This window comes from Bombus vosnesenskii, unplaced genomic scaffold (assembly GCF_011952255.1).
Source record: "Bombus vosnesenskii isolate JDL3184/JDL3185 unplaced genomic scaffold, Bvos_JDL3184-5_v1.1 scf7180000013273, whole genome shotgun sequence".
NCBI classification, from domain to species: Eukaryota; Metazoa; Arthropoda; class Insecta; order Hymenoptera; family Apidae; genus Bombus; species Bombus vosnesenskii.
In genome coordinates, this window is record NW_022882931.1 from 2467876 (window position 1) to 2485814 (window position 17939).

Here is a 17939-nt window from a genome sequence, read left to right on the forward strand (position 1 = left end):
TGGATAGTATTATTAAGAGAAACACTAACTGATTATATTAGCATTTATTATGCTATAATAGTATGGAGACAATATACATTAAAAACAGAATGAAAGCACGTGTTGAGTGAAGAACACGTGACTAACAGTTTCGGCGGGAAGTCAGCAGCGCAGTAATAGCACGTGTGTAGCGTGAATATAACATGATGTTTCTAACCTCAATTTCTATATTCCACAAGTAAAAGTTTAAAATGTTAGAAGAGTATTTATTAAAACATCACCTAGTGGAACTCGAAGAGATTTTAGATAACGCAGATCCTAGTTGCTACTACTCTATCTATATAAAGTGGGTATTTTACAATTGCATTTACTCTTCGTATGATACGAAGGATACTTTCCTTACAGCTTCGTATCGCTATTCGAGGATAATGCGGATGTAGCACAGAAAATTTTACGATATCCTAGATATTACTTACCATTCTGTGACGAATCGGTAGTGACAGTACAAGAAGAAATAGCAAAACCAGAACAAATTATTAAAAAAAGGGTAATAATGACCACTATATTAGTTTTATTAAAATTTTAGTATTTTTAATCTATTATTTTAAGAATATATTTGGAAATAGGTTCGTATTAGAGTCACTGCTGTGCCAGTCACACTGGACCAAGGACAAATTGGCCAATTAGTTTCAACAAGTGGCATCATTGTTAGGATCTCCCAACCAACAATATTAAAAACTGTTCAACGAATGAATTGCAAAAAATGTAAACATGTTACTTTTATTAAAGTAAGTGTACTAGTAAATGTACTATATACATTTTGTAACATTTGATAGCTGATAACATAAATGCTATTTACTTCTAGTATGAGTGGGAAAGACAGGCTTTTGAAGATATTACAGACTGTGAAGCATGTCATGCACCAAAGCTCACAGCTCTGCCGGGTTTTGAGCTAGACGATTCCTCAGATTACCAGGAAATAGGAGTCCAAGTATATTATCACTTTAATTTTATAGTTATCTCTTGTCACGTTAATATCATTAACTTTCAATTCTCTTGATTAGGAAAAGGGTAAAATAGACTCAAATAAATCGTTGACAGAGGAACTGAGAATTATCTTGCTGGATGATTTAGTTGATAGATGTAGGCCAGGAGATCATGTTGAGATTAGGTGAATAACTTGGTTACCATTTATATATGTTACAAATAAAAACTACTCCTTTTAATTATAATATGTCCTACACTTCTTCCCTAGTGGTGTTGTGATAAGAATATGGGGTCCCTTAGAGGTCGGTGAACGTTTAGAAGCAACAACTATGATGCTAGCGAATAGCATTGTAGTACGACGCAAGATATCCGAGACCTCTTCTTCGCAAGAGATGAGAGATGTTTTTAAGCGTTATTGGGAAAAGTATAGCGATAATCCTTTGCTTGGTAGAGACAATATTATCACATCTATTTGTCCACAGGTATCGATTTATTTACAATGTAAATGAACAAAAAAAAAGAATAATAGAATAGAAAATAGATATATATGGCACCATTTATACAAAAATTATTTCAAGCTCTATGGCATGTATACTGCAAAATTGGCGTTAGCTGTAGTTTTAGCTGGTGGCGTGCCAAAGTGTAACGAAAGCGGTAATTATGCATCACTTTTGTTTTTATTATCTTCTTAACATAAAATACAATCACATTAAACGAAACAAGGAACACGTGTACGAGGAGAACCTCATCTTCTTTTGGTCGGTGACCCTGGAACTGGCAAATCCCAGTTGCTTCGTGCAGCATCTCGTTTGGCTATAAGATCGGTTCTTACGACCGGTGTTGGATCGACTGCAGCTGGTCTCACAGCAGCTGCTGTCAGAGTTAGTTAATATACACTATATCTTCTATTTTTAACAATTAATATCCATATCATTTTCTTCGTACACGCGTATATGTTACAGGATTCAGAGGGCTGGCATCTAGAAGCTGGAGCCCTAGTATTAGCCGATGGAGGAGTCTGCTGCGTAGATGAGTTCACAACCATGAGTTCAGAAGATAGGACATCCGTTCACGAGGCTATGGAACAGCAAACGATATCAATCGCCAAAGCTGGGTTAGTTAGCACGTTAAACTCAAGATGTTCAGTGATCGCAGCCATTAATCCAGTTGGAGGTCAGTTTACCGATGATGAAGAATGGGAAACGAATTTAGGTGATCCTCTTTTATCTCGTTTCGATTTAATCTTGCTTTTGAAAGACAATAGAAATGCAGGATGGGACCGGTTGACGTCCGACCATATTCTGAAGGCTGCTTACGAAAAGAAAGAGAACACTATTCAAACGTAATAAAAATTTATGCAGTCAATTCTTTTGTTATATACTAAATCATTAATTCGAGTGAATGTTTCACAGAGACTCGAAAAATCACATAGAACTTTTAAATACCGAAGACTTATGGAAAGAGGATACATTGCGAGAATACTTGGCCTACGTGCATTCTTTACAACCGAAACTAACAAAAGAAGCGGAAATGGTACTTCGAGCGACTTATCTTTATCACAGATCTCATCCAGATAGGAGGGAAGAAAGAACAACAGTTCGACTTTTGGACAGTCTTATTAGGTAACAAGAGACAAGACATTTAAAGCATTTTTTGTTTTAAACATTCAGCGTAACAATTTTCTTCAGACTAGCCGAAGGACACGCTAGATTAATGTACAGATCGGATATAGAAATTATGGATGCTATATTCGTAGCGAAATTAATCGGAACGGGATCTACGGACGAGATCAATCTTAGTTATTCATTTCCAATAGATCCAATTGCAACGTATCGATCTAAAGGTGCGTTTGTATTTTTATAATGTATACTTTGTCGAATTGAAAGATAAGCTTATCTAATCATGGATCAAAATTGATGATTTATAATTCCGGAATTTTAGGCAAAATATTGTTGAAGACTATTGGTTTACAGAATCTGGAAAATTTATTATAAATATTTATTATGTTAAATGGAAAAATTTTTGTGCTAATCATTGGTGTGAAAGAGATCTCCTTTTTTATGAGCAAACTAAATTTTTATTTATCGCTTTTCTTTTCTTTGCTTCTTACATAAGTAAATGTACCAGTGCGTATTTATAAAATTTAAATAACATTTCTTTCTTACTTTTCTTTTTTTATACAAAACGAAGTCATTTATTGTTCATTGCTATACAATGAAGGTATGTAATAATTATTGCAATCAATTTAAACAGCATTATATATGTAAAAATATATTTAAAGAGCACAATATCTTTGTTTGATTAGTCTCAGTACATAACAAAGATCCTTCAACCACTCTTTTCCTATATTTCTGAACATTTTTTACTTGACATAAACTTTCCAGTTCATTGAGACATTTAGATTACACCCAATTAGGTAACAGCAACGATATAAACCAATTTTCATACTCTACAAATAATTTATCGATAATTAATAAATAATTAAACAATATGTAAAAGTAATATTCGGTTTCTTTTCAAAATATCCATTATCTATATATATTTATATATATAATATTTATATGTATATATAGTTTAAACTTTACAAAGTTATAGAATATTTTAAGGATCTAAGTAACAAGTACTTAATTTAAAGAAAGGCCATATAATGTATATTACACGATTTAAGGAATGTGTAGGACGTTATTAAAGGTAGACAAAAGGATGGATGCCTTATATTCCCCTACCATCGGTAGTTAAATTAACGTTCCGTAAAACAAAAAATTGAAATATACTCGTGGATACAACATATTTTCATGTTAAATTAAATTATTTTGATTTTCAACACAATCGAACGCTTTCCATTTATATAAAGCCGCACATGATTACAACGTCATGATTAAAGTGCCACTAAAATACAAAAGCTAGTAAATATGTTCATGTATATAGAAGCAATAATATAAGAATTAGTGATATGATTATTATTAGCTCGTTTCTTTACTAGATGATAAATTATTTTATGACTCATTTTCAATCAATACAAACAAAAAGGATATACACATCATATATGTTTTAAATAATACACATACATACCCACATAATAATTGTGTTAATCCAATTTAAAATACTGTTATGGGGAATAAAGAAATACATAAATCGTTAAACACTTGCCAAGAGTAAATTTGTGATTATTCATTTGAGATCTTTCGATAAACTATACGAATCAATCATTTTTCGGAGAAAACGTGCATGAATAAAACTTCGAACGTACCAAGAAAAAAAGAAAAATGATTTTATGAATGAGTAGTATAATTTTCTCGTTTTCACTGTAAGAATAGAATCTTCTATGGAACATTATAATTTCGAGTCCCGAGTAATGCACATTATTAAGATGATCTACACATACGATTTTACTGAGTAGTAAAACGTCAGAGAGTACCTGAAGAATAAATCCTGGAGTGTTGTGAAATCACTTTAATAGCGTGGTTGATTAGCAGCATTAGCCATTTGGGCGCGCACAGCAGTGGCAGCGACGTTACTTGCCGCATTTTGCACATGTTCATTGCGCAAGAAAGTTGTGGCGAATTCTTGTTGTGCCTTCGAAACGCTCGCATCCGACGAGCGATATATGCGATGAATCTATAGATCATATTTTTTTGATATTTTACTATTTAAAGATCGTAAGTTAAAAACATGATAAAGACAAAAGACGATTTTCTTTTTTGATATGTTATCAATTCGATATCAAAAATGGCTTTGCGTCTGATTTTGTACTCTCTTGAATATTTAAAAAACATTTATAACATCAGTTATGTAAATCAATATTAGTGAAATTAAACTAGCATAACAACTAAATTAATATTATTTGTAGATTTATCATAACATCGTAGATTTATTTCTTTCCTAACTATTATGTTTTGAAATGCTGTTTAATCACTATATTAAATAAATATTAAGAAATCAACAAAACTGGACTTATATTTTTCTTCTATGTTCTCCATTTGCAAAAATTATTTTTCAAAGCTGAGGAAATTTGACACTATACCTTAGTTAATAATAGCAGATCTCCGCATGCAGCAAGTACGAAACAAAGAGCAATAAGGAGCAGTAGAAAGCCAAGGAATATTCCTTTAGCTGTGTTGTCGAACATCGTGATAGCAAGTATAATACCGCTGTGATAATAAAATAATTGAAACATTAACATATTATCTCTAGAATAAATCTGTATCTTTGGGAATTAAAATATTACCAAGTTCCTGAGCCAGGAATGCCTATGGCCTGAATCCCTGTGACGATTAATTGAAAGAAGAAGACGAAGAAAAATACCATGAAGTTAAAAGAGCTATCGTTTCTAAAAGAGGAAAAATATATTGAATAATAACACTAATACTGAGACACTGATGTATGATCGATTACATACTTGAAAGCCTTGTATGCTGGTCTGAACCAGCATAAAAACGAGAATGGAGTAAAAAGTATTAAATACAATATCCCAAGACCAAATGTTGAAAATGCTCCAGTACATAACAGTAGAATAAATCCACCAATAACGTTTAGAATTAAAATACAGCCGTGAACTGTAATTTAAAATTATTTGTTATTTACTATACTATTTTATTCATTAAAATTAGATGCAATACATTAAACTTACACATCCATAAACGGTATAGTTGTCTGACTACCTTCTGAAAATCTGTATGAATTTCCACATCGATATCTTGGTGGAAGCAAGGTTGGCAGCAGCATTTGTCAGGTAGAGGTGGCCAATTGTTCCTTTTTGCTTTGAAAACCAAGTATTTTCAATTGTTAAACAATAATAAAGGAAATATATTAAACATTGACTTGTTATATTTTGGACTCACGATAGTATGGTGTATTCCTTATGTCTTCTTCTGTTCCTGCTTTCCATCCTGGCTCTGATCTTTGCTAAAATTTCATAATTTTTCAAGACAAACTTAACACGATATTAAAATTCACTATAAAATATTATAAAACAAAACTTCATGTACATTTACATCTGAAGTAGGGGATAATGTGCTTCCAAGTGATGTATTCACTGTTTGCTGTGGAGTACGGGCATAATTAGTTGCTGGAGGTTCCTGATTTGAAGGCTGAAGTGTAGCTGGTTGCTGTGTAGCTCCAATACCTCCATAGATGGGAGGATTTGATGCACCTCTGACTTGTGCAGTTCCTTGTGAACCTTGTTCCGCGAAAGGATTGTAATCTTCTAAACCCCTATTAGCTGGAGTAGAAGATACAGCCCTTCTTATCGCAGGATCCTATTTAAAAAAGTAATTGATTGTTAACTGCTTCTTTTATATCGCAGTCAACCTTCACAAAGAAAGTTAAATATACTAACACTTAAAGAATGTGTATTTATAGAGGATGTCTATATATAGAGTCAACAGCAATTCAAAGACTTCCTTTATGGCATACATGTCTCTTTCACAATAAATTTGAAGCAGTAATTTTTTATTTACAAAACAATAAAAAATAATAATAATAGTATATATATGATAATCTTAGTATCATACTTAACATACATAATAAAGCACGGCTAAAAAATAAGGCATACAAATATCAAATAATTAAGATACTAATATCAAGACATAATAAAAGTCTTCGCCTACAGTCTTGGCAAAAAATAATAATAATTCGATAAAACACGTTTATTTCGATTTGACAGTTTTACAGGCAATATTGAACAAGATAGTACGTGCCTCGGGTCTAGCCGCTAATGAAATACTCACTGAAAATGGATCATTGATATTCGGTTCCCCAAAAGGATTTTCGTCAAAGCCGGACATCTTAGCCACTGCTCACTGAAGTGTTCTTCAATGCACCGTCAAAAATTAATAAGACTTTACTACACTCAAAATATTCTTATCTAAACTTGTCTATACTTGATGAAACATTGCGTTGCGGTTACCTATGGTATCGTCGGTACTTTAGCCATGTAGCATACTACAGATAAAGCAACTCCTGCCACGTCTATCGCACACATGTTATGAACGATTCACACGCCATTTCGAAACATTATATCTAGTTTCCAAGACGTTAGTAACATAATTATTTAACACCAATAACAATCACAGAATTAGAATAATTTCTTCAGTGTAATACATATGCATCTTGTCTTTGAATTTGCATAACATTTCTAGTTATTTATTTTAATCCTTTAAAACAAAAAATTAACATAACAGAATGAGTAGTTCTGTGCTATATGAGGAACTTAGGCATTGGAGAGGACAACCGTGTTAGCAGTATATATTGTAATTCATAACGAAATCTAAATACATATATACATATATATTAATTAATGTAAATTTAATTTAATTTGAATAACATCAAATTACTTAAGAAAAATGAACTAAAAAATGTTTTAACTAGGTATTATATTCATGCAAACGTACAATGATCTATATATATATGATGATCTATATTATTATTCAAGCAACTATATATAAAACCTATATAATATCAACCATATAACAGCAACAATATAATAACAACTATACCAAACAACTATATAAGCCGATTATTTCAGTACATTTTTTCAATTTATATTCTCAAAACCAATAGATTTCGAAAAATTTCTTGAACTTATTAATTGTACTGTACAACATGGCTTGTACAAAGCCAACAGGTAAGTATATAAAAAGTAACTATCTACATAAACACAAAAATTTAAAAAAACTTTTACAAAACATTCACCTGTTTACAACGTGGTGATACAAAAAAAGTAAGATGTGCTTATGTATATAAAGTAAGTATACAAGGTAAGTCGATAAGCTAAGTATATAATCTAAGTATATAAACGAAGCATATAAGATAAATGTACAAGGTAAGCATATAGGGTAAGCATAAACGGAAAGTACATATAGAATAAAATTATCAAAAAGCGAATAAAAATATGACTTGTAAGGAGATGAAACGCCAAAACTCTACATCAAACGGGTCGCCGAATACGGCATTTTTATCATATATCAAATCACATATATATATCACATATCAAATTATTTCATCTTACGGAGCTGGATACATTGTAAAACATTAAAATGAAGATTTACAGAAGATTTACACATTACAAGATCTACAGAAATTACATACGTACATGAAATATAAAATGGACACTATATTTTTTTTATCTTCTTCAAATTCGTTAATATCTTTCCCCACACCTGCACATAGAAGAAATGCAATGAAAACTATAGGAAACCGGAGTGGGAAATTATACAATCCCATTATAGCGAACTTGAAATGTTATAAAATACGCGGATCTACAGACATAAATAGGGTGAAGTGAAACAAAGGCAGTTTCATAGGTAATAGGACTGACGCAGGCGCAATCTGTATGATAGAACGATAGATAAAGTAGCGTTATAGTAGCGGAACTACCAGTCGCTATGCGCTTACCCCTGTACGTGAAGTGCTTTTTTGCATTGATTGTTACCCTGTGTCGTGCATTTTTGCGTAGAGAAAACCGTTGGAAAAATATTCTACTTGAATTGTCAAACGTATCTGATAGGGACAGTAGACAAGAAATTTAAGAAAAAATCCAATTTCTCTACGGCAATGAGATGGACGGAAGGGGCGTGATTATTTTTAAACATGTACGCCTATCTTCAATTCATTTAAATAAGAAGAAAGAAAACCGAATTTAGGAAAGAAATATTCGAATAAATTGTTTAATTACTAACTTAATATTTCCCTGTTTTAATCGCTTTTAAAATAAATAAAATTTATAATTAGTATAGGGAGGATAATTTAAAGTTTGAAATTTATTTCGAATTATAAATGTGTCCAAGAGAATTATAGCATATTATAAGTTGTAAATGAGTAATCAAACATTGTTTGCAGAATGGATATAAGTTCACTGGTACCAGCAGGTTTTCAAGCGGGCCAAGTGGATCTGTGCGAGGTCCAGGCTGGTTACAATAAATTCTCCGAAAATTTGCGAAAATTCACGCCGCAGGCTATACAGTGCGCGATCTTTTGCGGTGGCTCTAGATGCAAATATGAAAACTCGAAAGCGTGGCCGCCAGTGCACATGGCGATACAGAACATATTTTCGCATTGGTAAGGTCACGATAAAAATTTATGGAAACCTATTCAAATTTTATTTTTCATATTCGCGGACTCGCGTATAATAAAACACCTGTTTTGTATCCGTATGTCGAACTACAATTTTGCAAATCTGTTCGTTTTTATCTTTATTCCGAAGAGAAATTGAATCGATTAATATCACGACGCGATAGAGTACCGTGAACAGACGGAATTAATCTCATCACGGAATCTAATATGTTACTCGTAAATTAACTTCCTTAAATTTTAATTACAGTAAAATCTTGATTACCAGAATACTGGACCGATTAATAGAACATTTGGGGATGTTTATTTGAAAAAAACGTTGGAAAATAAATGTAAAAATTAAAAGAAATTGTTTTTCATTCATATGGTTTTATTCTTGTTTGATATTAGTATTTCTAAAACGCTTTGAAACGAATAATTTTTTTATACGAAGATATTTTAACAAAGTTATTACGTGAACAGCGTGTCATAATAATTATTTTGAAATTAATTAATTTAAAATTAATTTCGAGTACTCGAGCTTCTACTGTACTTGTGAACAATATTTTTTGTTTGATTAAATAAAATAATTAGGGACAGTTTGTTCATTGAAATCTTATAATATTGATAATGATAATTCGATTGTCTTCTAAATTGATTTAAAAAAAAAAATGGTAATTATTCCAAAGCAGAAACATCTGTTTGTTTGAATGAAATGATCAGCAGCATTTATTGAAATTTTCTAGTAACGATGGATCTGATTTTCTTCTACAATGATTTTTCCTTTTTTCTTATCTGTAATGACTTCAAAATGGTAATAACGCCAAATTCTATTTGATCAAATAAAGTGACTAGTGTCATGAATTTGGAGGTTTAGCAAGGAATGTAAGGGTCGATAATTCTTCAGGGTGACAGACGACGTACTCGCGATGGCACGACCGAACACCGCACAGATAATAAAAAAGGACATAATCGCACAGTTTCAAGGGTGGAGTATAAAAACCATAGTAAACCTACAAACGCCTGGCGAGCATGCAAGCTGCGGTGGTCCTCTCGAAGAAAGTGGCTTTACTTATGACCCGAATGTCTTCATGAAACATAGTAGTAGGTATTAGAACGTTAAAACAATTGTTTCAACCAGAAACACAAAAATAGAAAAGAAACAATAAAAAAATCAATTACGAAGTTTCCATAAATTGGAAAGTGGAAAAAGAGATGACATTGAAGGAGCGGACATTAACCACTTACACATTTCATAAAAATGTATGAAACTTGATTAATTCGAAAAGTTCATATTTTATTTGAATAAATATCGTACATGATCGATCATAAGCTACATAGTGTTGAAAAGTACCTCAAAATAAAATTAATATTTAATATTAACTCCTTTATTATCCAGGTTTTGTACATACAATATTATGTTTTTGTGAAGTGAATTAAATTAATATTAATTCAATTAACTATAAATATATTTGTCTTCGGTAAAATGGTTCCAATTGTACTGCATTATAAATTATTCTTTATAAAAACGTCAGAGAAAAACTTTTCCCACAACCCAAGGAATATTCAATTCAGAAAGGGTTAATAGCATGATAAATAGAATGGACAATAAGGGTAATAAAAGCATTAAAATACAGGAATTACATGAATAATAATTACATATTTAACCGCGCGACGAAATTGAGTTATACGTAAATGAAGACTAAACTTGTAAAACAGTTTCACAGGAATCAGTGTCGGTTCTGGTGAGGTAGATCGAAGAAGTTTAGCTGTAACATGCAATGCAGCAGAATCGTGTAACCATGCAGACGAAACAAAACTCAATTTCGTCCACGGTCATATAAATATTATTTCTCGAATCACATTTCCCTCCCCTTAAATACCAAAAGATGACAATTCCGTAATTACGACTTGGCGATTTGTTGCAGTTTACTATTACAATTTCGCGTTGAAGGACTACGGGGATGCGACCATGAGCAAACTTCTGGATATGGTCAAGGTCGTGGCCTTCGCTGTGCAAGAGGGAAGAGTGGCAATTCATTGTCATGCCGGTAAATCGATTCTTTTCGATAGGCGCACCGACCCAATTTTTATTTTCACACAGTCCCCTTTCGCCAATAAATAGTCTTCGATTGTTCAATTTCTTAATTTAAATTGCAATCGTTATCTTTTTAAATTGATAGGATTGGCGTGGAAGAGTTTATAGGAAGATGTTATCGCGAACAGAAACGTGCAGTTCCTTCTATCATCATCGTTTAAATAAGCCTTTTAATTCAAGACAATGAAGTCATCGACGTTTTAAACGTTCCCCTTTTACTTTCACACGCCCACCCTTTATCAACCGACGATTTCTAACCTTTGAATGTATCGATTTAAGCCACGTGTGAGACGCGTTCATCCAGAACGAGACCTGTTTTGGTGCATTGCGTGCTACAACACGCGGTGTTAACCCGGTGCATCTGAATTTTCGCATTCATTACGATCTTTCTTAAACCTTTAGCCGAGGACCGCAAAAATTATACGTTGTATGGGCTACGTGGAGAAAATAGGTAGTGTAGGAGCGGTCTGTTATTATTCCCAGTTCATATCGAGAAGCTCCATTCAATTTATAAAACAAGAGAAAAAATTCGTATTATTCTTTAATACTAGAAATATTAGATTCGACGAAATGTTTATGTATTTGCTAAAAACACGCAATTGCTTTTAGCGAAATTGATATTCACTTTTACAGGAATGAAACTTTCATTATATATTTATTTATTTTCATGCAGATCTATATTTATATGTACACAGCTAAATAAGTGGAATCTTTTACAACGAATATTTTATTTCAGATATTTTATATACCTTTGTATATTATTTTTCATAAATACACAGATATCCGCAGCTAAATTATGATCATCTATAACGGTGAGCATATAAATAGGAATATGTATTTTGTTTCCACACTCGTGTAATATAAACATATCGAAATATACACATACCGTATTTATTTGTATTTATTAATTGATATTAATACGTGAAATGCGTATTAAAAGAGCGTTTTGGAAAAAAATATATCTGAACTATATCGATAAAACATAATTTCAATTAAATGGTCAGAAGTACTTATACCTATTTATATAAATGTAGCTTCAACCCTACTGTGGTACTTTATATTGCAACTAAATGAATTTCTATTTGTAGAATTTTCATGTCTCAAACTTGAACTTGTTTTAACAAAGAAAAAGAAAAAAAGAACTTGTAACGTTTCCAAAATAGCATTGTCATAAAATTGAAATAGGAGATAGTTTTCTGAAATTTAGGAAATCTGCTAACGATTGAAAAACGCTATTGCATCGAAAGTAATCTAACGAACACAGCGTACATTACAGGCAGGAGATTCTAGTATTGACACATAAAACAATATCGTGATCCAATGTTAGATAAAACTGTAAAAGTCCTAGCACCCTTTCTTACATGACTAATTCACAAATTAGATAGAAGCGTGTTCTTCGACCATAAACGTTCGTTAGCTTCAGTTCTTTAACCAAATTTATGGGCACGAATAATAGATAAGTAATGATAAGAAATTGGGGCGTAACATCGAATGCAAATTCCACATGCAAATATTCAACCCTGCAATTTTCTCATAAAAATATCTCACATGTATGAGGCTACAGCGATAGACAAAAGTATTCGTACGGTAAGAATGTAGAAATAAGAATAATAACATTTTCTGTATTATTAGATATACTCAAATATCACTATGTATTATACACAGACACTTACAGTAAAACAGATGTACACAATTTAATTTTAATTTACTTTAGTTACATTTGTTACTCAGTACTCTGCGTATAATATACTTATAATATACAATTGCACGTATTTAAATATGTTTGATATAATATATTGAATATATTTAATAAAATTAATAACATACGAAATATTACTTTTCATTTCTACATACGAATACTTTTGTCTTTCATTATAATATATGATAGTCATATAATTGAATAACTGTTCTGTTTCCATCAAGAGGTTCGGCAACCTCGATGCAACTTGAGCTCGATCGTATCGATCGATTGTTTCCTCGATAACAAGGTCCTGCAGGCCATGCATGTTTAACGATCATAAAAATTACATTTTCTTCATATTCTCCATATTCTTCGCATATGACAAATCGACGCAAGGATAGCTCCTTGTAAAACTACAGACCTGATCATTACGTACACGAAGGTATCCCAGTTCCCATATAACACGATATACTGTAATTATACGAGAACGTTTTTGTCAGTGAAATAATTTATTTTCCACGGTTCGTTCCATGCACGAAAACGGTTTATCGCCAGGAATATATCGAATTCTTTGATCAACGAATTGCCTGGTTGCGTTGTCAAGCGACGATTTAATTGAATAGTCGAAATTCCACGCGTACCTTGTATGCACGCTCTGCAACTTAATTATGAATCATGGATACGTGTTACGATATCCACGGACATCCACAGACGAAACACAGTTTATGGTTATTATCAAGTGGTTACACGTCGGGCACGTCATAACTCTTGTTAACCCCGGAAACAAGACCGAGTACGATTACGAGTTCCGCTTCCGATTCATGGCTCGAGCACGAGCTCGAGCACGAGCACGAGCACGAGCACGTAATTTATTTCCCGAATTAGGCACGATCGATAAGCAGTCCCGACCTATCCTTTAAGGATAAATATTTCATTTGTCCAGGATGATAGCAAAACTCGTGACATTATTAAAACGTAAACGCTCGAATCAATTGATTTTACAAGCTTATTAATTTCTAAACTGATCCTGTGAAAACTAGAAAGTTAGCTTATCACTTGGCAATAATTCGTAATAAATGTTATAAAATTCTTTTCCTTATAATTGAAATATCATTTTACCGCGCGTTTGTAACTCGGTGATATTACTGAAAAGTAAATGTAGACTTTAGAATTTTTTAAATTTCTAAAGTAACCACCACACTGCGTGTGGTAATAAATATAAATTTATTTCTTATATTTGTTATGTATTTATAATTCTTATACTAATCGTAATTATATTTTTATTAGTTTACCATTATATTTTATTTCTGTTTCTATTGGAACAGATTCAAGGCTTTAATTAACATGGATTTGGGCTAGCACAGGTTCTAAAAATAAAATATGGAAATTTCTGAATCTCCACCAAGCGATTAATCATACATAGTTTAGACAAGTTTAAAGGACATGTACCTTTTTCAGGGCTGGGCAGAACTGGGGTTCTGATCGCGTGCTACCTTATTTACAGTCTTCGTGTGCGGGCCAACGATGCCATACGATTTGTTCGTATGAAGCGGCCGTGCGCGATACAGACGCGGGGACAAATTCTCTGCATCCAAGAATTCGAGCACTTTGTGCTTCCACAGATGATAGTTTTCCCTTTGAATAGCGCAATAGGCGATCGTAAGCCTTGCAGCCTGCAATCGCATCTGAAGAAGCAACACAACGTACTACATGGATACGAGCAACGTACATTCAAATACGTACCAAAGGTTCTTTTATGCATTGCAAGAATCACAGACGTCTTATGTCAATATCAGAAATATGCGAATTCATAGATTATACAAATTTACATGTGAATATCGTACGACCGGACTATTTACTAGTAACATTTTGTATTAATGTTTTATCCTATTTTTGTTATAGCATGTTCATCGTCTTAATTTGTATAAATAAATTAATACATGAGTCACACTAAGGATCGCTGTATTGTTCTTAGTTACTCATTTACAAACACACTAGGCATAAATAAAATATGTAATGTTTATGATCAATACAGAGGCAGTCTAACTTTATCGTTCTAAGATATTAAGTGAAAATATTACTTCTCTCGATTAACATCGCCTTATAATAAAATAATATTATATCTATGAACTTGATATTTAACAAATAGATATCAAAAAACAATCGAGAACATCGATGGATTTGGCATAAGACGACATATCGAACGAACAATCAAATGATTCTAATTAATCCTATTAAATTTCTCCAATAAATTATTTTTTAGATCGTATTCACGATTTGTGAACGAATCCTTCAATTGTGCGATTGTCAAGAGGACAATTCTCCGTGTGAAATCACGTACACTATTTCCAGTACATGTTTCACGAGAAAATTTATATCTCACGTTTTGGAAAAGTTTAAAGATAACAAAGGAAATATTAAACACTCCTACTCGTGGGCTGACTCACTCGCCGATTCTTACGAATGCTCCAGTAAGAAGTTAAAGGAAAACTGAGTTTCAAATAGTCTAATAAATTAAAAATCATTAATAATTTACACGAATTTTCTAATTGTCCACTATCCAGGTACGACGAAAGCGTGTGCAAGTGGTAGCCAAGCATCTTCAAGGGGAACATCCGATGATATTGGAAGATTGAGCGACGTATTTTGTACATCTCCGGACAGTCCATCCTACGATTCAGCTTTTCCAGGTGCCTCAACCTAAAATAAAATCATTAAATTAGTATAAAATTTAATTTAGATAAAAAAGAACGCTACCTTTTTATAGTGTTGGATGACAACTACGTGGACGACGTGCTCGGTGATGGAATTCACGGTCAGGATCTCGCAGATAACGACTGTTACAAAGAAATTCAATCTCACATGAACTTAAAAGCTGCTGCTCAAAATATAGCTCTGGAAACCGTGAACACCGACGAAGCAATCAGAGCTCTGATCAAAGACACCGCCAGTTTATCTGACAAGACGAAGAAACGTCTTCAGGATTATCAGGTTGAAGGATCGTTTTTATTTCGAATTAAGATATTCAGTGTCGAGGAAGTGAATTATCTTGTGATAATTTTCAGATGGATCTAAATCATAGATCTACGGCGTGGCAGAGGCTTCAGATGGAAACTGACTTGTATATTCTGTCAGGATTATTATTTGAATGGCTAGAGACATTGAAACATCCTTTGCTAGACGTCGATAGTTTGAGTTATATCGTCGTCTGGAATTCGAAACCTCAAAGATGCCTGGAAAAATTGCATAACCCTAATCGATATTTGTTGGAATATCTTCTACGATTTATTAGTCGTTTGAGACCGATGACACCTGAGAGCCAAAGTTTGATAACGAAGAGGTTCATGGCTGCGCTCACACAACAGAGTATATGGATCAAGAACTCGTTTTATCCATCCAGTAAATATTAAAAAAAAAGATTCCTATATTTTAATTTTTTTATATCGACTCCTCTAGGTTTTTCGTAGATTGCGAGTGTTTATGCAAATTAGGTATATTCTTATGAAACGGTAAAAAAGAAAATGGTAATTCAGCAAGGAATTTCATTTATTAAATTTTAAAACGAATACTCCACTTGGCGTATCGTAAATATATTTGAATACGAGCATCTTGTGCATTTTTGCATTTCGAAATTTCCCATAAGAGCGTAAGAATCTGCAGTCTGATCATTAGGAAAGAACAATTATGTGTAACGCAATATGTATATGGTGGAATTCTTTTACAGTCTGTAAAAAAAAATTCATTTTTTAAATGATTTTTATTATCACGTAGAAGTAACAAGTTCGCTGTATCCATATGAAATAAAAAAATCGTTGTTTCCGATAATAACAATCTTCGTGGGTTAAATGATCTTATGAAATAAGAGTAGTATTCTTTGGACTAATATTGTGCTATCGTGTTTCTGAATCGATTTTTCTGCATTGAACCGGCAATTACAATAAGGAAGATCTTATTTAGAAATGCCGTTCGTGTGTAATTTTATACCACTTGGATGTTAAACGCGACATTATTGTTCTTTCTAGAAAGGAGACCTTCTATGCACCATGAATGATATCTAAAAATATATTCTCAACTATCGGCTCGGTAAACGAAAGAGAGGATATTGCATTTCTCTTGTATGCTTGCCACTTTAATCCTATGCTATTTGCAAACAATGTAGGTGCTTGACAAAGGAGGAACTACTTATAAACTCGACTGCCAACATAAAATGAATAAGTATCCTTCGTTGGTGATTGTTTCATATTTCATGAAGGCATGACCATTTCCCGTGAACCAGTTGGCATAAGTATTCATTGTTGTCCAGCGTGCGCATCACACAACTGATCGCCAGAAATATTGATTCGTCGAACATGTCACATTGTTCTATTTATATTATCAATAATCGCGATTTATGTGCGGTGGGACTCGTATCACGAGAGACCTAGATGTCACGATTCTATCTAATCTTCTACTTTAGTTCCGGTCTCTGAATCGAATAAATAAATTATTTTATCATCGTGTAATTTATATTAATATCGTTGTATTGTAGATAGAAATTTTCCGAAGCTACGACGAGGCACGGCAGCGAAATTGAACGAATTTTTCATTAGAATGATGATCTTGATAGAGGAAGTAAACACGCAAGAGATGGAGAAACCATCGTGGACTTCGAAATTGGATTTGGCGTCTAGTCAATTGGAAGAAATGGGGACACAAGCAGCGAATGAAAAATTTAGTTAGAGCAAGAATAAATGAACGAAGAGTGTCGAGGATCTTGTTTAAGATGATCGTAGAATAGCGTCTATAGCAGTCGATTTATAATATTTATTTTTACAATGTTCCATGATTAATCGTACAAACTACTCGAATAAAGGAAAATATTTTAGTAGTAACAAGTATTTTGTCTCTTATTTATAATCTAAGTGGCAAGATATCGGAAGTTGTAAATCATTCTATATTCAATAATGTTTTCCTCATCGAGAGAGAGGTCTTTGCACTTTCAATTTGCATGAATAAAAATTTTTATATATTTTATAGCAACAATATTCTTTTAATTTAATATACAAGTTAGTTTTGTAACGAGTAAATAAAAACCAGATTTGTATATAGCCCTTTACCCTTTAATTAAGTACCTGTCAACATTTTACTTGTTTAATGTTCTATAAT

The 17939-nt window shown here is 32.7% G+C and overlaps 2 protein-coding genes across 6 annotated transcripts; one reads left to right on the forward strand and one right to left on the reverse strand.

Annotated features, from left to right (window-relative positions):
* Nucleotides 1-126: 126 nt before the first annotated feature.
* On the forward strand, nt 127-17671 carry LOC117231588. Its single transcript, XM_033490164.1, has 19 exons — nt 127-325; nt 385-526; nt 606-767; nt 845-970; nt 1044-1150; nt 1235-1448; nt 1545-1620; nt 1690-1847; nt 1929-2308; nt 2379-2588; nt 8806-9024; nt 9923-10119; nt 10944-11066; nt 14253-14542; nt 15058-15265; nt 15359-15484; nt 15562-15785; nt 15860-16193; nt 17323-17671. The coding sequence occupies exons 1-19, from the start codon at nt 231-233 to the stop codon at nt 17511-17513; spliced, it is 3582 nt and encodes a 1193-aa protein (XP_033346055.1). The 5' UTR covers nt 127-230; the 3' UTR covers nt 17514-17671.
* Nucleotides 1625-6904, reverse strand: LOC117231587 (secretory carrier-associated membrane protein 5A). Of its 5 annotated transcripts, XR_004493000.1 has the most exons (10): nt 6696-6904; nt 5955-6224; nt 5808-5871; nt 5597-5725; nt 5366-5522; nt 5195-5296; nt 4991-5117; nt 4385-4584; nt 4039-4072; nt 1625-2043 (listed from the first exon to the last, which is right to left on the reverse strand). XR_004493000.1 is itself a non-coding variant. In XM_033490160.1 (9 exons), exons 1-8 carry the CDS (start codon nt 6750-6752, stop codon nt 4420-4422), a joined length of 1071 nt encoding a protein of 356 aa, XP_033346051.1. In that variant the 5' UTR covers nt 6753-6904; the 3' UTR covers nt 1625-2043; nt 4385-4419. The 5 variants fall into 5 exon arrangements, 4 of the variants coding, with proteins under 4 accessions (XP_033346051.1, XP_033346052.1, XP_033346050.1 ...); XM_033490160.1 differs by lacking the exon at nt 4039-4072; XM_033490161.1 differs by lacking the exons at nt 1625-2043; nt 4039-4072 and adding an exon at nt 2139-2274.
* Nucleotides 17672-17939: the final 268 nt, after the last annotated feature.